We start from the raw sequence: 22,118 nt of genomic DNA, 5'->3' as shown, positions 1-22,118 counted from the left end.
GGTCCAGTCTCCGCTGGTGCCCCCTGTGTGTGTGTGTGTGCGTGTTGGGAGCTTAACTGGAGCAGACAGGCAGGCTGAATCACTGATTATGACTCAGCACCACTGGGTCCAAACTGAGTGTGGTCACAAAGAGGAGCCTGGGGAGCCAGTTTAGCCTCTGTCCAGCAGTCTGCCTGTCAGCACTAATGCTGGGCCCCAGCGGCCCAGAGACATACCTAACAAACTGAACTGCATAACAAACAGACCCAGACACATAGCACACTAAGAGAACCACATACCTTCCAAACACTACCACTGACCACAATAACATACTGACTACAATAACTCACTGACCACAATAACACTACCACTGAACCCAATAACACTACCACTGACTACAATAACACTACCACTGACTACAATAACACTACCACTGACCACAATAACACTACCACTGACTACAATAACACTACCACTGACTACAATAACACTACCACTGACTACAATAACACTACCATTGACTACAATAACACTACCACTGACTACAATAACACTACCACTGACTACAATAACACTACCACTGACTACAATAACACTACCACTGACTACAATAACACTACCACTGATCACAATAACACTACCACTGACCCCAATAACACTACCACTGACTACAATAACACTACCACTGACTACAATAATACTTCCACTGACTACAATAACACTACCACGGATCACAATAACACTACCACTGACTACAATAATACTTCCACTGATAACAATAACACTACCATTTAACAATAACACTACCATTTAACAATAACACTACCATTTAACAATAACACTACCATTTAACAATAACACTACCATTTAACAATAACACTACCATTTAACAATAACACTACCATTTAACAATAACACTACCATTTAACAATAACACTACCATTTACTACAGTAACATTACCACTGATCACAATAACACTGCCATTAACCACATCAACAGACCTGCAGGCCACATGAAGTGGTGCATTGCAGGTGTAGGGGAAGGTTATGTAACTGGTATCAGATCCTGGTAGTCAGGGGCCATGGGTCAGATCTACAGGAAGAAAATGGAACAAGCAATATGCTAAAACACACACAGAGAAAGTGCATTACCAGAAAAATAAAACAATAAAGTATTATCTGCCATCCATCCCCTTGTCACAGTAGCTAAGAAAAGGAACTTTTGTTGGGTCCAAGCTTTCCTCTGTCCCATGGCCACACAGATTAACAGAGCTCTCTCCGCCTCCTCTTCTGTCTTAAAGGGAGGGAGAAAGAGATGGAGCAAGCATCAGTCGGGTTGCTTCTTTCTCCCAACAATGAGCTCTATTCAGTGAGATGTTCTTTTATTTACTGGACTGGGCCAGTCTGACTTTCCAACCTGCTGGCTGCTCAAAGATAATGAAGACACGCATGGACAGACTAGCCAGTGTCTCCCAGAGCCGCTGGCCCCAAAACATCTTCTACAATACCAAACACACCTCCATCAGAGCGGTGTACATGACTGGAACGTACACCAAACATTACGCAAACAAACAAGTAAGCAGGTCAGAATATTGGACCAGAGACAAAGAACATTTATTTGTTTTTGAAATTAGGCACTCAAAGATATAGAAAAACAATGTCATTTAACATACTGTTCCTTTTTCTACGTAAATACATTTGATACACTGGAGTGACTTTGCACTGCAAGTCCCCTGTCATTCAACATACTCATTTATACATTTACATACATGTATATATCTAAACGTTTAACTCCTGTTTCATTTGCTTACCCCAGGGTTCTTCTGTTAACAGAAACATTTGTTTTGGCTCTTTGTATATAACAGGACCATTTCTAATACTGAACTGATTCTTAGCTGCCTTCTTTAACATCTAGCAGCCACATGATATCCATTTGATTCACTTATGAAAGTATTTTAGAGCCAGTAACACTGAAATAAATGGAAATAAATGGAAAATAAAACTAAAATAAGGTAATTGTAGAAAGCCCTTTGCTCAGTGTGGAGGGCCCCAGACATTGGGCACCGGTCGGTCTCTCGAACCCTGAGCTAAACAAAGTCGTCATGTTGGGTGGAACCCCGGTCTCTGGCATCTACCTGATCAGAACTCCTCCATCCCTGCCCTGCTCAGCTCAGTCTAACTAACGCACACATTCAGTCGCTCTGCTCTGCAAGAATGACACTAAGAGAAGGTTATTCTGGTGAGACACAGCATTCTAGTTACACTTCACGTCACTGTAGTTACACTACAGCATTCTAAATGACACTTCACTGCATTCTAAATGACACTTCACATACTTCCCCTCTATTTCCCACACATCACGCCAGCAAGGAGAAATATGGAGGAACTTCAGTAGCCTTTAACTTCTAGGCGGTGGCCTTGTTAAAGAAGTACTGAAACTGTGAGAGGTTTGACAGGACAGTCCAACAGAAAGGGTCCAATGGAAAAGTGTTGCCATTTAATAAAGCATGGACTTTTAGACATAATATATTATACTGGAGCCAGGAATGTGGATATGTTTCTTGTTTTGGAGCAGAGACCAGGTAAGATAGCCAGAGGTCGTTTTCCACCCAAAGTGTTTCACTAATAAACCCCAATGTTGTAATTTCTGCAAAACCAGCTGCTTTAACAATTTATCATTTCGAACGGCAACATTTATCTCATAGGTCTAAATGCATCCTCATTAGATTTCAAATTGTCTAGAGTCAATATATAAAAAATATATTTATACATATATATTTGAATATAAAAATTCAGGAATGGATGAACATAGGGATTTAAATAAAAGTGAAAGAAATGTCATATTTAAAGTTTTTAAAAAAGAAGTTAATTTCGTAAGGCGAACAATAACCAACAACATTAATTTTACATAAAAGTGCATCTGACTCAAATGAATCCTAAATGGCAGAGTTCCACTGTTTGGCGTAGCGTTTTCCTAGATACACTTGTCAACACATAGAAAGCTGGTAAACCTAATGGCAACTCACTTTCAAATCAAGGCATTAGGATTGTATTTGTCTAGGATTAAAATTAAATCTCTCTTTCAATCACAAAGTACAATATCATTTGTAATATTGTGTAGTTAGCATATCCTCCAACCAAACTGGAAACCAACCCCTTCATGAATGAAATCGGTCATTTTTGGTTCACTCAGAAAACACTGGGCTGTGATACTGAGGGGCTGCAGTGGAGAGCTGGAGTATAAGACACAGTCATCACAATGGTCTACTGTGAAGGTCATAATGACAACACAAAAACACTGATGGCTCTGGTTCTATGTTGTATGGTGAGGACAGGACAGATCAGCTTGGGCTTCCATCAGGGACTGTGAGTCTTCAAAAGACCATCAAGAGGCACTTTCTCAAAAATACGAAGAATATCAGAGATGGATCAGAGGAGAAAGTGAAAAATGAAATCCATCCCGTCTCTATAACACTGAGTGGTGCATCTGTTGGTTTCATCAGTTAGCATGTTGAAGCACTGAGCTGTGGCTGTGGGTCTGCTGTCTTGGCCTAAGTAGACCAGACACTGCTCTGCTCAAGCTTACTGTAAGTCCCATATGAAACAGTTCATTACCTCAGTGGTCTCACCTAACAGCCCATCTAGAGAATGTAAACTTAGGAGGGGACACTTTGGCATATTTGAAAGGCACATTCAGTGGTGGTGCTTGATCAAATCCCATCTTGAGCCACATATAATAGATTTGATGTGTTTGGAGTGTCTGTGTGTGTGTGTGTGTTTGATCCTCTCACAGACCACCAAGGTGATAGCTGAATAGATACAGTTCGTATGGAGTTGGTGGGTCCAGTTCTCCACAGCAGACAGCTGAACACTGATCAGTCATATAGCTCCCCCTAGTGGGGGAAGTTGGAGGTGAATTTGATAGTTGTCGTTAACAGCTTGGAATAATGGCACTGTGCTATTATCCATCATAATGGATCATGTGTATTTGAGGGTTAAGTAATGAGTGTGACTGGTGGTGAGTCTGGTTTGGGGAGAGAGCTGTAGGATGGAAAGGGCCAAGTCTAGAGTCTAGATGTCAGCTGTAGGCCTTGAGTCCTGAGGAGCGGCTGAGACAGAGAAAGTGTACTAGTACTTCCCCTCAGCAGAGGATCTGGGAGAAGGGGTGTCTGAGCAGCTCCTCAGCACTGGGCCGGTGCTTGGCCTCCACAAAGATGCGGTGGATGAAGTCACGGGTGTGGTCCGAGGTGTGTGAGGGCAGCAGGGGTTTGGTGGGCTGGGTGGCGATCTTAAAGATGGCTGCCATGGCCTCGTATTCGGCCCAGGGAGGCTTCTCTGTCAGCATCTCCACCACTGTGCAGCCCAGGCTCCTGGGGAATGAGACACACAAACAGGGTTAAGAGAACACCCATACGAGCTCAAATACACAATTTAAACACTTGCCGTCCAATCTCCCCTTCCACAAAACATGTGTAAATATTGGAATATAAATGGTGCCTTCCGGTATTATACTTATGCTAAAACATGTATTCTATTCTACTGAGCCATTTACTTTATGTTTGTATTCTGATCTATCATTATTTCTTATTGTTGTTGCATTGTTGAGAAGGAACCTGCAAGTAAGCATTTTGTCAGACGGTGTATCCTGTACATACGACTAATACAACTAGAAACTTGAAACACGCTCCCACTCAAACATCAGAATAGGACATTCAATGCAATACACAATCGTATAACTTATTGACTTGTGTGAATTGACAACAACAGTGTTAACACACTGAAAAAACAAAGGGCAGCTTTTCCTCACTACAGGCACGAAGGGAAAAGGCCATCCCTCTGCTCTTCTGCTTTCCCAGGCCCCACTGGAATGTTTTGGTGGAAACTTTTTCCCTGTTGACAATTAAAGTGTGCTTTTGCTGGCTACAGGAGGCCATTTCAGTCCTGAAGTCAGACAGAGCAGGGGGCTGGGGAGGGGAGCTGGGTTTAGGGACAGACTCCCCTTTGGACCTGTTACCCCCTACCGACACTCCCGGCCTGGTCTGGCCCCCCAGGGGAGCAATGAAGTCGGAACATTCCGAACCCTGTCACAAGCTGGCTGGTTGACTGGCTCTTGGCCAATCACATCCCTCGCCTGATGGGATACTACACAATCAGAATGCACAGGGGAATTCCTGGGCAGCAGGTGGACCCGACCCATTTCAGGGCCCTGTACGTGGGAGTGAGGCAGTCCTTCTCGACATTCTTTTTTAAATATAGCACTTTTACTATTTTATATATAGCACTTTTTCCCTTGAAGAATAATGGTTTCCCCCTTTTAGAACAGCTATTTTCCCTCCCTTCACATTCCAGCAGTCTAGCCACTCTATCAGGGAAGGAGCCTACTTATATGAGCACAAGGAAAGCATCTGACACTTGACCTGAAGATACATTCACACACTCCCAGATGAGACATCTATCCCCCACCTCCCCCTATCAACACAACTAGTCAGAATCACCTGCATGTGTATAAGACCTCTTACCCAACCCCAACCCCATGTGTCTCGGTCCTTACCAGACGTCAGCCTTCCTGCCGTAGCCCTCTCCGCTGATCACCTCGGGGCTCATCCAGTAGGGGGTGCCAGTGACAGAGCGGATGCCCGTGCCAGACATGCAGATGGTCTGCAGCCTCTTGCTGGCGCCAAAGTCTCCCAGCTTCACGTTTCCCGCCGAATCCCGCAGGATGTTGGCACCTGGATAAGGAGACGACAGAGTAACACCATGTGACACAGACTCACCCAACCACCTTCCTTGTATTTTAAATGTAGATTTTAGGTCCTTGTGCTTGAGTCTGGAAGTCTATAGCCATTTAGTTCACTATCTTTACTACAAATGGCCATCTGAGCAGCGTGTTGACATAACTACCTTTGATGTCACGGTGAACGATCATGTTGCTGTGCAGATAGGACATGCCCTCCAGGATCTGCCGTGTGTACTTCCGCGTCACGTTTTCCGTCAGCGCCCCGTAGGCCTTCAACTGATCTTTGACTGAACCCTGAAAGACAAGAAGGAAGTGCATGGTTTATAATCCTATTCCCTGGAGAGACTGGGACACAGTCCAGGACTGAACACCACAGATACCCTTTAACCCCCAACACTCCAGCCCTGAGCCGATGTGTGAAGAATAGACTGACCCCCGGCATGTACTCCATGAAGATGGTGAGGGTCTTTTCGTTGTGGTCCCTCAGACAGCCGTAGTACTGGACGATGCGTTCGTGGTGGAGGTTCTTTAACAACTGGATCTCACACTCCAGAGCACTCACCTCCTACAGACAGACAGACAGACAGACAGACAGACAGACAGACAGACAGACAGACAGACAGACAGACAGACAGACAGACAGACAGACAGACAGACAGACAGACAGACAGACAGACAGGGAACAACAGGTTGAGGGTTGTTGTACTCGACAACAACAACATAAAAATCCAAAACATTACATGATATGAATGAGTCATCTGTCCACCTAAAGCTATACAAAGACAGCAAAAAAATCTGACAAATGGAAAAAGCATTTCAGACAGACAGACCAGCTCTCTCTGCAAATAGGACATTAGCGGTAACAGTCCAGTTCCTCAAAAGCAGTTCCTCTGTTTACCTCAGAGAATATGGCCACAGAGATCACATCACAGAGAGAGAGAGCGGAAGAGGGAAATGGAGATATATACAAAGTATCCACAACACAAAGACCCACTAAATAGATAGAAACAACAACAACGGATTAACATCCGCTGCAAGCTGGGGGACCAGAGAGAGAGAAAGAGAGACAGATTGAGAGAGAGAGAGAGCGAGAGAGACACAGAGAGAGAGAGACAGATTGAGAGAGAGACAGAGAGAGACAGAGACAGAGAGAGAGAGAGAGAGAGAGAGAGAGAGAGAGAGAGAGAGAGAGAGAGAGAGAGAGAGAGAGAGAGAGAATGGGAGAGAGAGAATGGGAGAGAGAGAATGGGAGCGTGAGAGAGAGCGCGAGAGAGAAGAGGGGAGTTTAAGGGGTGATTGGAGGCCAAGGCAAAGCTGGCTCTGCTACTCTCCCCCTCCTCACCCCCTGCAAATACTCCACTCAGATACAGGAAGTGACAGTGCATGTTTTCTCTGTGGCAGACAGGAAAAGACATTAAAGAGGGGGGAGAGAGAAAGGAAAGAAAGTCCCTTGAATCTCCTCAAAGTTCATTGCTCTCAGAGACAGAGATGAGCACTCAGTCAGGATTTGACTATGTTAGTGAATCAGAGCATGAGTTTATCTGATTCCTGACCACAGATCGTTGAATAGCGCCTTTTGTGCTTAAGACAGTTGACCAACAATTAGCTAGTAAAACTCAGTCAGGTTAAACACAGCACCATACTGCATTCCTCCACAATCGCCTCTTAAGAGTAAAGTAGCTTGCTGAACACATTACCTCATTCTTGGCATTGCTCCAGGCTAAAGGTGCTCCAGGCTAAGCCTCTGCACCAATCTTTAACAATACACGGGAACTCAAGTCATACAGAGTTCTCCTTCAGGCTGGGGAGTCTGAGTCATCTTGGCATAAATACATTACAGTAGCCTGGCTGTAAACAGTAGACTTTGATATAAAAGCAGAAAACAATCTGTGTAGTAGCATACTGTTCCGGCATCCCCTGCTGTCTCACCTTGCTGGTGTCAGGACTGTCCGGGTCAAACACCACCTGCTTGGCGGCCAGCTCCCGTCCCGTGTCCACATCGTAACACAGGTAAACCCTCCCAAACGCCCCCTGACCCAGCAGCTTGCCCCGCCTCCACGTCATTGGAGCACTGGGGGCTGTGGAGGGAGGGGCATACACCATACATATCATCCTCTCCATATAGCAAACATGACACCATACTCTCAAAACACACTGCATTCATCATAAAAACGAATTCCCTTATTTAAAATGTGTAGGATACAAAAATAGATTTATTAGTATGAAATCTCTAATAACTATAAAATATATGTAAAATATGTGTAATATATGTAAATATAAGATGAAGAGGCAGGGTCGGGACTCACACTTGTGGGCGACAGGGCGCTCCTGTGGGCGGAGCCTGCCCTGCTTGTCCACTAGCTGCCAGCTGCCCAGACTCTCCTCGCTGCCGTTGAGGGAGCGCCGTGAGGGCACCAGGGTGAACAGGTTACCCTGGGGGCGACGGATCCGCGGGAATGTTCTCCGACCTGGGGGAATGAGAGGAGAGTTGAGGGTGAAGGAGTGATGAGAGAAGAACCAAGAGACCAAGAGAAGGAGGAGATGGTTCAAGAGAGGGGTCAGGGAAAAGGTCAAATACAAAGTAATATGGCACAAAGTGGTTTGGTGAGAGGAACAGTGAACAGTGCCCCTACCTTCACTATGGTCCTTGTGATGCAGGGAGACATGGTACCTGCGGGGGTATGTCCCTCCCTTCCCCACCACCTTATCATACACATGGTTCTCCCGGTCTGAGAGGGAGGAAGGAGTAAAGAGAGCGAGAGAGAGGGTGAAGGTTAGACTACAACAGGATTCAGACTCAGCTCAGTCATACAGCATTCACGTGAGGCTCTGCTGCTAAGAGCTGCCTTGTTGTCTGTGCTGTTGCTTGGGACTACATTGTTGCTTTGTTGCTAGGAGCTGCATTGTGGTTTAGGCCTGTTGCTAAGGGGCTTGAGAGCGGCTCTCTTGCCAGCACTGTAAAGGGTTTACCGTGAACTTGACAGTAGCTTACAGGCAGCTCGGATGAAAGTAAAATTCTGTATTTCATATTACCGTACACCTGATATAATATGAATACGGTATCAAAGCAAGTACTGTGTACTGACACAAAGTAAAATATCATAAAATTGACTGTATTATACTGTAAAAAACTAAATGCTACCGTAATCGGAATTAATTAATGAATACGTGGATGACTGTATTTTACTGTAATTACATGGGATTGGTGCAAGCAGGTTGGCTGCTAAGTGTTTACACATTACAGCATATTAATTCAATATTTGGTGCTTTATATCACTTGCACTTCTAGAGGCCTTAACAAAGGCTTCCAAACTGGCAGCGACTACAGGTCAAAACAGACCAAAAGGACATGGCAAAATGCTCAACCATTTGCTGCCACTCCAATCTGCCCTTATACATTTTTTATTGATGGGCCACTTTAACCACATAAGAGTAAAATTGGTACAGCATTCTCACTCACGGGTGTAACAAATATAGCCTCTTACAAGGCACGCCTCAAAATATAGTAATAAGCCCGAGACAACAATACCATGCACCCACTAGTGGTCATAAGGTTTTTGGCGCTCTAAAGATACAGTACGGTACTGTATTCGTGAGGTGGAATTACAGTACCATTCGAAATACAGCAATTTCCCCATAATTTACAGTATGCTACAGTAAAACTTCTAATGTTTTTTACTGTTGATAATACCTCAAATTACTGTATAAATTACAGTTTTCCGTGACAGTGAGGATCTATATCTTATGTAGTGATATCAGGATTCCTCCTGGGCACCCACCTGAGACGTTCTCCTGCTGCCGGTTATCAGGGTAGCTCTTGGCTCGGTGCATGCGTGACTTCCTCAGGGAGGGGCTGGGAGGAAGGACAAATAAAGAGAGAGTGAGAGGTGCTGATCACTTCCTCAAAATACATACACTGTATGTGTACAAGTATTGTGTACGTGTGAGGTAGAATCAGGGGTAAAAGTAGATTTCATTTCTTACCGGTATCGCTCACACACTTTTTTTAATAGGTGAAATTATATAATTACATTAATTCTTATTAATTTCAAATATGATCTCTGTGGGCCTAGTAAAGATTTGTCATATCACTTTTAACATGTTATACCTGTTTTTTTTTATTTTTATAATTATCCCCAATTGGTAGTTACAGTCTTGTCCCATCGCTGCAACTCCCCTACGAACTCAGAAAAGTCGAAGGTCGAAATAAGACCCTGCCTAACCACACTGCTTCTTGACACAGTGCTCGCTTAACCCGGAAGAGGAAACACTGTCCAACTGGCGACCGAAGTCAGCTTGAAGGCACTCGACCCGCCACAAGGAGTCACTAGAATGCAATGGGACAAGGAAATACCGGCTGGCCAAACCCTACGCTAACCCGGACAACGAAGGGTCATTTGTGCGCCACCTCATGGGTCTCCCAGTCACTGGCAGCTGTGACATAGCCTGGGATCGGACCCAGGTCTGTAGTGACACCTCAAGCTCTGCGATGCAGTGCCTTAGACCACTGCGCCACTCGGGAGGACCATGTTAACATAGGCAGCACATGGGTTTCAAGTTTGGGGAAGCTAATTTTCACCATAAAAATGTACCTTTATAATAAACATTCCATCCATCCTCACATTTGCAGACTTATTAAAGATAGCCTACTATTCCTAATGTGATGATTAGATTGGATAGTCATAATTTAAGCTAATAATATAAAAATAAATGTTCATAAAAAATACTTCAATGCAGTGCGTAATGGATAGAGTAAGCCTAGACTATAGGCTATATCAGATACACTTCTCCTCCTTTCCATGCACAGGAAAATGCTGGCCTTTCATGCAATTCCACTACACTTTTTATGACTGGTGACATTAGCAGAATATTTTTTTTATACAACAAAAATTACAGGGTAGCCTACTCTGCTGAAACTGACAACCTGATCAATTAAAACAACGTTGTCTGATCCATATAATGGGCCTACAAAAAGGGGAAACATAAAATACAATATAGTACATCTAACCTGGAGGAGGAAATTATTGTCCAAAAACAAACAAAAATGTCACTGACCCAATGATAAAGTGAATATGCAGACTGACCGGGGATATGGACGATGTTCTCCACTTGTGCCAATAAGAGCGGCAGGTAGCTTAGTGGTTAGAGCGTTGGGCCAGTAACCGAAAGGTTGAAGGATCGAATCCCCGAGCTGACAAAGTAATAATCTGTTGTTCTACCCCTGAACAAGGCAATTAACCCCCTGTTCCTAGGCTGTCATTGTAAATAAGAACTGGTAAGAACGGACCTGCCAAGTTAAAAAAAGATAGGCTACTGTTTGCTCAATCTCTTCACAGATATAGCCATTTGTTTTTCAACATTTAAACTTTTTTAGATCGTCTGCCTGGGTCTCTCTGCTTTTCACTGACAATTGCAACTCAAATGTGGTATTTGGCACATGCTGCCCAAATTGCGGGCCCTTCCAACTGTAGGCTATACAAAACAAAAAGAAGCTAATGATCCTCTGTGGCCAAATCATGCTTTCTGGTTTAGTAGCCTATTTTTATGATTTAATTTATTTCTGTATAGACAGGAGTAGGCTAATTAGGCTATATCATTTTGGGAATTTAACTCAATTTACTTCAGTGAAAGCTTCCCCTAGCCTTATGGACACACCGCCTATGCCTTTTAATGTGGTATAAACACAACCAGTCATGTTTTCATCTGATTGTCAAACAAATAATCACTTCAAAAAAGCGGTCCTGTAGGCTAACAGTACACGTTCGTCCACTCACAAAATAATTCCAGCATCCAAATCCCAACAGTGCACTGATGAATGGAAAGAGACATCTGTTACAAAACACCTACATGTATTCGAATTACATTGTCATTAGGCCTAAACTTGGAGCCTGAATTGATGCATCCACTGTTGGTCACGTGCCTCGGTCTTGGCCACTCATCTCCACCTTGTCCTCCCGTGTTTCGGTCTCGGCCTCTCATCTCCAAGGCATGTAAGTGTTCTCCTCGAACCACAACACAATTTGGGGCGTATACCACCCGGTTTCTACCACCCAGTCAATTCACTCATTTTTCATGTAGCTGACATTAGGTCATGTTTTATAATGCCATAATAGCCTATAGTTTTCTTGCCATTTTGTGTTAATAGTGATAGGCTCATGTTTTACCAGTACGGAGTACCCCCACTATTTATTTTGCCAGGACGCCGTACCAGACCGTACTGGCTTACTTTCACCCCTGGGTAGAATGTGGGGTAGAGTCCTGCACTCACCTGTCTGAGCTACTATCCAGCGACTGGCAGCTTCCTGAGACAGAGTTCTCTGCACTGCTCCAGGGGTCCAGCACCTAGGGAGAGGAGACACAGTATTAGCCCTACGGTGTGTTTGTGTGTATGTGTGTGTTCGCGCACTTGTTTGTGTACAGTGCAATGACTCACACACTGGTCGCTCTCTGGGATGAACTCTCCCTCACTGTTGATGCTGGTGTAGGAGCCCTGGCGGGCGATCCTCTGCTGCCGCTCAGGGACATAGCCAGGAGGGGGGGAGCTACGGCCTATGTTCTGAGAGCCTGTGACGGGAGAGAGGAGGAGGATAAGAAAAAGGACTGTGACTTGGCCATATTACACTGTTCTAAACCAATGGAAATCAATACATGAGATACATGAGATAATAGGATTCTGGTGTACCAAGATCAATGACAGGTAGCCTAGTGGTTAAAAGTGTTTGGGCCAGTAACCGAAAGGTCGTGGGTTCGAATCCCTGAGCAGACTAGGTGAAAAATCTGTCAATGTGCCCTTGAGCAAGGAACTTAATCCTAATTGCTTTGGATAAGAGCGTCTGGTAAATGAAAAAAATAGATACACAAAAAAAGTTCAACAATGAATTATGTGGGAGAAAAGAAGATACATCCCTAACACTGATAACAGATATTCTCTCTCTCTCTCTCTCTCTCTCTCCAACATTAATAATGTGATTGTTTGAAATGTAACTCTGCCTCAGGTGGTGGATCTGCAGAGAATTTAGGATTTGTACAGTTTCCCTCACGCAGCACTAATTTCAACCCTCTCCCAAAACAGCCAGTGTTTCTAAAACCAGGACATTGACCCGCCATGCTAATAGTGTTTCTAAATCTGATTGGCTTGTGGCCAGCAGGCCATTGTAGAGCAGCCAGTGATGGTTGGCAGGAAGAGGAAGAGGACCTACTGCTAAGAGGGGAAGCCAGAGAAACAACAGCAGCTAGAGAGAGGGGGGGTGGAAATGAGAGAGAGTGGGGGGGATAGAGAGAGAGACAAAGAGAAAGCTAGCAAAATAAATGAGTTAAGAGAGCAAGACATGACAAACACCAAACCAGACAACATTACTGTCTCTCCATATTAAGAGATACCACTACCCTTCCCTTTCTACTGTAAAAAAAAGTTATAGCGAGAGAAATGGAGAAAGAGGATGTTGAAAGCAAAGGCAGAATAATAGAGGAAGCAGCTATGAGTTGAATCTGCTTGTTCATACTTACTGGTGGAGAGGTGGCGCCCCCTGGGCTCGGAGGGCTGGTACACAGTGCTGACATCACCCGTGGACTGGGAGGCTTTGATCCTCACCTGCTTACTCACCGTGTGGTGGGAGGAGGGAGAGGGAGAGGGGGATGGGGAGGCCTAGGGGTGGGATGAGAGGGGTGTGGTCAGTGTACACATAAAGACTGTACACACTACCCCATTACATATGATTTTAATAACATCTTATTGATTAATGTGTGTGTTTATTTCTGTATGTCTGTGTATTTATGTGTGTGTGTGTGTGTGTGTGTAGTACATTGCACTGCTCCTGCGTCAGCAGCAAGATCTTGATGCTCTTAATCTTGGAGCTGCGGTCCAGCAGGTCAATGGCCTTGTCCAGGTCGTCCTGACCACGCAGAGGGATGGACAGCTGGACACACAGCACACAGAGATGACTCAACCAAAACACAGAGACACTAAGGGAGAATCTCCATTAAACATGCATCTTAGTACTTAGTACTTAGGACTAAATGTCCAGGAAACTGGCCGTAAAAGTTACCTACATCAAGTGGGTTGCTGTGAGGGCCAGTGTTTGTGTGTGTATGCAATGTGTTGGTGTTTGTCTGAGAGAGTGTTTGTAGGTGAGAAATGCAGAGAATGAGATGTGGGGTTAGCTGTACCTCATTGTTCATATAGTGCAAGTCTAGCTGTTGGCCAAAGACAGTCTTGACTTTCTGCTGGATTTCTTCAAACTGCACAGGCCTCCCAAACATCAGTATCCTACACAAATAAAAAAGATGTAGACAAACAGTGGGTTAGATGGACAGACAAACAGACAGAAGGAAAAAAAGTGTTTCGGTCTGGAAACTATATCCTCTTTAGATCTGCAACACAAGCGTGCACACACACTTTTACAAACATATTCTGTTTCCAGTGTGTGCAGATTCCTCTAAGCACACCTAACATAGCTGTGGTTTCTGCTGGCTGCCACAGCTAAACCACAGTCCTTTCCCTTTCCATTCTCCGCTTCACATACCATTCTGACTGGAGATCTGGAGTGCATTTGAGCCGAGCTGACCATGCTCTTCTCACAGACAAAGACGTGATAAAACAAGCACACACACACACACACAAACAAAGACACACACACACACACACACACACACAAAGACACACATCCAAAAACAAGAAAACCCACTCACCTCCTCTCTCCACTGAACTCAAACTTTATTCTGACATCGTCCTGAGGGAGTAAAGAAGAAGCCCCGTCAAGAGGGTTCATGGGAGGTCACAGGGTCATGATGGGGTCATGAAGGGAAACAAGATGTCATGTAGAGATGATGATGACATGCCTGTCTGAGGAGAGTGTGTGTTGTTGACTGAGTGGGGTGGTAGATGGTTTACCTGTCTCTTAGCAGGGGCAGGGTTGGGAAGAGCCTTGGGTTTCCCCGTGTCATAAGAGGGCCCAGGCTGGCGCCTCGTCATCTGGAGGGCCACTAGGTCCTTCATTATGGAGTGGAGAGCCTGGCGCTCATCTGTAGGGGAGAACGGTTGGTGGAAACACACATTTACCATGAGATCAAATTGAAGTGTAATTGTGTGTGTGTGTGTGTGTGTGCGCGTGCGCGTGCACGTATAGCCATATAAATCCCTCTTCTAGTTGTGTACACTGAAAATGTGTGTTTTTATATAAACCCACATTGAGAGTGTTCAGCTAGCGACAGGGTAATGGAGCCCGTGAGAGGACAGACTGCAGTGTTTTTATATAAACCCACATTGAGAGTGTTCAGCTAGCGACAGGGTAATGGAGCCCGTGAGAGGACAGACTGCAGTGTTTTTATATAAACCCACATTGAGAGTGTTCAGCTAGCGACAGGGTAATGGAGCCCGTGAGAGGACAGACTGCAGTGTTTTTATATAAACCCACATTGAGAGTGTTCAGCTAGCGACAGGGTAATGGAGCCCGTGAGAGGACAGACTGCAGTGTTTTTGATATTTCTATTCCCATGTTTGATCTCTGAGTGATCTCTGCATTGGCTGTGTTAGCTCACGAAGGGAAATATTCCCCTCGTGTAGTTTGGACAGACATCACACAGCAGTAGGGCAGGAGAGAGAACCAGAGCCCCGTCACCATAACACTGAAAATCAATGCTTCACCTGCCGGCCCGGCCAGCGTCTGGAAAATCAGCTCAACTCAACTCACACAGGCCCGGGGCTGGTGAATAGTGTGTGTGTGTGTGTGTGTGTGTGTGTGTGTGTGTGTGTGTGTGTGTGTGTGTGTGTGTGTGTGTGTGTGTGTGTGTGTGTGTGTGTGTGTGTGTGTGTGTGTGTGTGTGTGTGTGTTCATCTGAGTGTACATTTATGAGATGTAATATTGTGAGGGTTTCAAGTGTGTTCCAACATCATCATAATCAACACAAGGAACTCACTCATTTTGGCGATGTGTGTGTGAGCGCTGTCTAAGCCAACCACCTTCAGAGATCTTCAGATCTTCAGACTCCTCACTCTGCAGTGCCACCCATCAACATCCTGCAGGGAATGCACCAATATGTTAACATGGGGAATATATTTCAGAACCTAAGCTGCAGTTGTCATCAAATTCACAAGTCATCATCATATTCATCATCTTTATATTCAACATATTATGTAGCACTGGCAATATATTATCTTTGAGTGTGAAGTGTACGACATCATCAGTCCTTAAAAAAACATTCTGTTTATCTTTGATATAAACATACTAAGTGGTTTGTAATGCATTTAAAGATAGGGTGCATGGAGAATGTATATAAGAAAATTTCATTTCTGAAGTACCATCCATTTCTCAAGAAAAGCGTGGAACATAAACTAAAAGGACTTTTCTGGGACGAGGCCTGGCCGATCAGGAAACTGCAATTTAAAAAGCACTGGAGCTGTGTGTGTGTGTGTGTGTGTGTGTGTGTGTGTGTGTGTGTGTGTGTGTGTGTGTGTGTGTGTGTGTGTGTGTGTGTGTGTGTGTGTGTGTGTGTATGTGTGACAGAGAGAAACTTTGCACATGAGAAAAAGTGAGAGTTGGTCTGAAAAGGTCTGAAACTTGAGCTCCACTGGCACTGACAGATCTGGCACGAAGCACATGAAAAAGTTTAACTGTGAATATTCTGACAGCTTTAAACTTCTCCGACTGCATGAGCCATAAAACACTCACTCAATCACGTCATAACTCCACTGTTAATGTTAAGAGGGCATTATTCTATTAAAAAGGATGACAGAGTTGTGCCAGGTATAGATTTTTCCCTGATTTACCATTACCCCCCGTCAAGGTCAAGTATTAAGGTGTATAATGTATCCAAGAAGACAACAGCATTAGAGATTCTCGTATGTCCTTTAGCGGAGTATGTTGCCATATCTATGACAAAGAAACCCTGGAATTCGAAAAACACTGACACAACTATAAGACTATAATTCAGCAGAGATTAGTGTACTTGGAAAATATGTGCTTTCTTTGGTAAGTGAAAGGGTATTTTAGTATTCTCTTTACCTAAAGTGGACGAGACACATCACATATATGGGCCTTACACTACAGTAACAATCAGCACAATAGCATTGGTCTTATTACACTGTAACAACTTAGTAAATACAAAAAGATATTGAGGACTCACCAATATAGTGCTCAGTAGGGGAGCACAATATCATTTAGCTATGCTAGTTATTACTATATAGTTTCGTTACTTCCTTTTATTACACAAACTGGATTCATCATCAGAGAATACTGCCTATGTGAGGTAAAGTGTTGCCCAAAGCACTGCTGTTCCTATTTTTTATAAGGTCAGCCCCTCAATCTTCTCTGGTCTCTCTGATCAATATTGTTCTATTATTGATCCAAATAGAGCCGGTCAGGAGAGGAACCCAATCCAGAAGGCACTAGTGTCAACACAGCAGTTATCACCAGTCACCTCCCAATGACCTGAGCATGCCTGGCCACTTTGCCCAGGGGGGTTAGCACACTGTAACTCAACTCTAAGTTCATTTATAAATTCAGAGAAACACATTGGACCCTAAGGTGAGTGAAATATATTAACCGAATGAAATGTATTGTTATTAGAATCTGAGAGGACTGACGTTGAAATGGAATGAAACAGGTGTGCTGCTGATTGAGCATTCTTGTAAAAAATACACTACTGCACATGTGCCAAATGTCAACCCTGCCCCTGCCTCATAAACAACAGGAAAGAGAGGAGGATGAAGATGGGAGGTGAGTGGCTGAGGAGGTAGAGTGGTATGATGAAGAGGGGTGGAAGTATAAACGGGCAACAGCAACAGCACCTGAAGCGCTTCAGTGACCCTTTGGAATTCTGGGTAATAATCACTAACTGGAATGCCAGGTATGTCCATCTGGCCCCCTCGCCACACTCACATTCTCCTCACCCAAGAGACACACTAAATGTGCCTACCCTTTGTACCCCCAAACCAAAGGCCTGCTACCATTGGCCCTCCCTCCTCCTATAAAAACATAGAGTGAAATCCCAGGGTTGCAGATAGCTTCAGGACACACCAACCAAACATCTTATCTATCTCTGTTATACATTGACTGGCCTATCAGGTCCGTCGTTCTGCTCCCCCGCTCTCCTGATTTTAATTACCTTCACAGAGGAATGTGGGGAATTCAGCGAGGAGAGAGGCCGCACACTTCCAGCCCAGTCAGCTGTGCCCCCTTTATTTTACTTGCATCGCATTTCTAGGACTCACCGGATTTACATGGATTTTCCTCCCTCCACTTCTCTCTGCCTGCTTTTAGGTGTTTAGTCTAAGGCTGTTTTTCCCAACCACGGCCCTTGCTCTGTCTCAGTGCCTTACATCCAAAAAACCCTGAGCAGTCCCTGGCCTCACGTCTCTCCTTGCTTAACATGCTCAAGTACTCTGGGTTGGTGTGACCTGCTATGTTCACAGCTGCACTGCAAGGCTTGAGTAAAAACTTGCCATAAAAGTTTGTAGTGCGGCCTAGTGGTGCAACTCAGAGTACCGTCTGCCAAGTTTTTTGTACAACAAAACAAAAATAAAGATCCAAAACAGCCTCCCAGCAGAGTTAGCTGGAACCCCACTTATGGATTGACTACCACCTCCAGGAGTAATGGCAGAGGGGAAAGAGAAGAGGCAGAGGATCAAGGGAAAGTTCAGAATCATAATATTGCACAATGCTTTGTCATTTCTTTTTGTCAATGCATCCACTCAGTTCTGTAGGGAGGAAAATTCCCTTGCAAAACGTTAGTTGGACAAAATTGCATGCATAGAACTGTCCTGTACTGGTTCAGATGTAGGATCTTAATTTGATCACTCTTCTGTTGCTGAGAATTTTCCTGCACAGCAGGGAATGCAAACTTGCAGTGTATTTCAGTTTTAAAAAGCATTCTAAAATGTGTAATTTCCACTTTGAAAGGTCAGACTTGTTTTGCCCTAACGAAAAATGTATCAACCACCACAGAAATGTCCATTAAAGGAGCAATATGCAGAAATTGCTCAGCCATTTTCTGGTTTTAAAAATCTAATAGTTCGCCTAATTTCAGTTTATGTGGCAAAACAAGCAATGTAATGTGTAGAGAATCATTGTACCATCTAAACCAGTGTGAAATATATTTTCAATAACCCAAAATATTGTATTTTCAGCTGTTTGAAGCTGGTGTACAAAACCAAAAGTTTAAAGAAGCAAAAACAAAACAAGAGCACGGGAAGCATATAAATAGTGCACATAGAACATATCTACCGCTTCTTAGACTTGCTTTCAATGAGAATGACAGATATATAACTCAGATTTCTATGTGAATTTGGTTGGGCCACCCAAAAAGTTACAGATTGTAGCTTTAATTATAATCCACATAATAATTCACTTTTTCTGTTGCTGCAGGGTAATTTTCCTGCTGTAGCAAACTGGCTCAAATGATGATCCTACATCTGTATCATTCTAAACTCCAGTTCTTGTGGGCCACAGTGTCTGCTGGTTTTCATCATTGCTTTTTAGGGAGTAATTCACTTTGACTTGGGGGACCAGAACTGGGGACTGTCCAATTGATCAAGTAATGTCATAGAGGAAGGAGAGAAACCCTAGGCTATGAGAATTACAGGCGATGTACAACTAGGCCTTAAGAGGCATAAGGACACTTAACTATTCATTAATTTGATAAAAAATAAATGATATCACTTTGAGTGGAGCTTATTGAGTGGAGTCCTTTAGCCATATTCAGTATTTAAGGGTGTGAGTGTTTCTATAGGTTGGATTCCTTTTGAAATTGTTCTGTGATGTGATGTGTTGAATATGCATGAGCTCTCACCTGTGCTGTTGCCCTGATGATTAACCTCTGTCTGGAAGATGAGAGCCGTTCCCTCTAGCGGGATCCTGGTTCAACTTCTAGCTGGGTCGCTCAGGAGAGATGCTGCAGCGTCAGTTTGAACCGTTATCTCCAGAGCATCATCCTCAACTTTGATCCCCAGTCTGTGTTGTTGATTCACTCACACAACCACACCGAAATACAGAGGGATGAGGACGCCATGGCGGGGTTGCCCCCAGGTGCGGGGGCACTAGTGCGCGCGCTGGTCCACGAAAGTTTGTTACGCACTAGCCAGTAAATATAAATTCTAATGAGCAGTAGGCCTAGAAAACACAATGTCGTCACATCGAGATCGTCACTGTACATGCATATACATTTGGATTTCTCTAATGCCAAATTAATTTAACAGAAATATAGTCCAAAATCCGATACATTAGACTGCGCTCAGAAAGTGACCAAAAAGAAAAGTGTCAACCTTCCGTCGCCACAAAAACGTTCGACAACTTGCCCATATTTCCAAACTTTATCAAAAAAGAAAAACGTCCGATGGCATTTCATTGTGGAACAAGAAGCCCAACTTACACGCTAGAATACAAAAAACGAACATAGGCCATCATAATTCTCTCTATTCAATAATCAATATTTCCCAGTGACATTTTTTCAGCATGGAAAGGGTGAACTAACACAAAAGATGTAACAATAACCGTGTTGCCTTTATGAAATCCATTTGCAACAGTGTAACAGTACACCAAAGGAAAAGGACGAAGCGATTTCCGTGATTTTGATGGCCTCTTTTCCTGCTAAATTTGCAGATTTTTCCTTTTTGTTCTATGCCCTTTTTCTCTCCTAACTGTATTGTTCCATCTCTATACAGAATAAGTATTATTAATCCATAAACTGCAAACAGGCACCAGACTTTTTATAACAAAGAAATCAGTTGAAAAAAATGTAATTCAACACACAACATGGTGGAGATGGGAGATGAAGATTCAACTACGAAAGCAGGCTATTATTTTCGGAATAATGGTGTAAAATTATAGGAGACAGATGCAACACATAGTTGACCACACACAATTAATACATTTGCATCAATAACAAGTTATGATCGGATGGTTTTATCGAGAAAATATATTGTGCGCATAACTGAACTTTTACCATCTCCGCGGTGCCCGATATGCAGCGGTAGAACTCAACAAAAGTAGAAAAAACGGTGCTTTCTTTGTGCAATAGAAGTGATAAACATGCACCAACTGTTCAGAAGACTTGAGCGAAAGATATTCCATAAATTCAGGTCCTGATGCTCACCGACATAAAGTAAAATGTATTTTTAATGCAACCAATTTCCTGACAGAAAAAACAATCCGTCACCGGAACCCCTATAGAACGCTTCTTACAAAACGAGAAAACGGTGTATATTCCCAATGCTTTGTAGGCTTATGATTCAATATTCTGAATGCAGTGGTTGGTCATGGGCAAAGGTGCATCATAATAACTTGTGTGTTCCATTTGGGTAAAGCATACAGTAACTAAAACGACTCCGTGCTTTTCTCGGGGGCGCGCTGTTCCTCTGTCGATTTCTTGCTCCTGGTAGCGCGCACAATATTAATGGCGCGCTCAAAACCAGACTTGCGACCAGCCACACATACATTGATGACGTAGGCTGCATGAAAAGTAAAGGCCTACAAATTTCACTTATGCGTTCTCCATCACATAAGGACTTTTTAGACAGAGCGCTGACAATAAATACCATGAGCAGATACCATTATGAAGACCAAATATCATCCTTAATTAAAAGTATATGGCATTTGACTTCAACTTGACTGAACTCATGAACTTCAGTGACATTTGACACATTAAATTCAATATAGGGTCTAACAAATCTGCACCCAGGGCGGTAATATAGTTTGTGTGAGTGTAGATTATTCCATAGAACTATAGGGTCAGCAAGACTTGATGAATGATGCCACAAAAGCCATACTTTATCGTGTTTAATCCATGGTTCAATAGAAAAAAACAACATGGCCTATAAAAAGTGAAAGAAACTACAGATGTTCTATTTTAATTTGATCAGTCTGTTCTCTCAGAGAATTTTCCTGCATGGCAGGAAATGCAAACTTGTATGTATTCAAGGTTTAAAAAGGCTTCTAAAGTTTGTAATTTCCACTTTAAAATGTCAGACTTGATTTGCACTAACAAAACATTTACAGATGTAGAATCTTAATTTGAGCTTGTTTGCTACAGCAGGAACAGAAAACAGGAAATGTGAATTATAATTAATGGATATTTTTGTAGGGGTTGATACAGATGTAGGATCTTAATTTGATCACCCTGTTGGAGGATACATTTAAAATGTGTAGTGTATTTGAGATTTTAAAAGGATTCTGAAGTTTGTCATTTCCACTATGAAATTTCAGCCTTGATTTTCCCTTATGAAAAATGTAATGTCAAATCAAGGCTGAAATTTCAAAGTGGAAATGACAAACTTCAGAATCCTTTTAAAATCTCAAATACACTACACATTTTAAATGTATCCTCTGACAGGGTGATCAAATTAAGATCCTATATCTGTATCAACCCCTACAAAAATGTCCGCTCATTATCATCCACTTATTAATAAAAA

General features: G+C 43.3%; 1 protein-coding gene across 1 annotated transcript; it reads right to left on the bottom strand.

Annotated features, from left to right (window-relative positions):
* Positions 1-1,571: 1,571 nt before the first annotated feature.
* Positions 1,572-21,065, bottom strand: LOC120034406 (mitogen-activated protein kinase kinase kinase 3-like). The gene is made up of 17 exons (XM_038980944.1): positions 19,502-21,065; positions 15,632-15,731; positions 14,607-14,737; positions 14,405-14,445; positions 13,883-13,982; positions 13,519-13,632; positions 13,223-13,361; positions 12,150-12,280; positions 11,985-12,058; positions 9,496-9,569; positions 8,350-8,445; positions 8,023-8,184; positions 7,646-7,794; positions 6,150-6,281; positions 5,881-6,010; positions 5,531-5,708; positions 1,572-4,349 (listed from the first exon to the last, which is right to left on the bottom strand). Exons 2-17 carry the CDS (start codon positions 15,633-15,635, stop codon positions 4,121-4,123), a joined length of 1,884 nt encoding a protein of 627 aa, XP_038836872.1. The 5' UTR covers positions 15,636-15,731; positions 19,502-21,065; the 3' UTR covers positions 1,572-4,120.
* Between the last annotated feature and the right edge of the window lie 1,053 nt (positions 21,066-22,118).

This window comes from Salvelinus namaycush, chromosome 41 (genome assembly GCF_016432855.1).
Source record: "Salvelinus namaycush isolate Seneca chromosome 41, SaNama_1.0, whole genome shotgun sequence".
Classification (NCBI taxonomy): Eukaryota; Metazoa; Chordata; class Actinopteri; order Salmoniformes; family Salmonidae; genus Salvelinus; species Salvelinus namaycush.
This window is presented reverse-complemented; position numbering and strand designations above follow the sequence as displayed.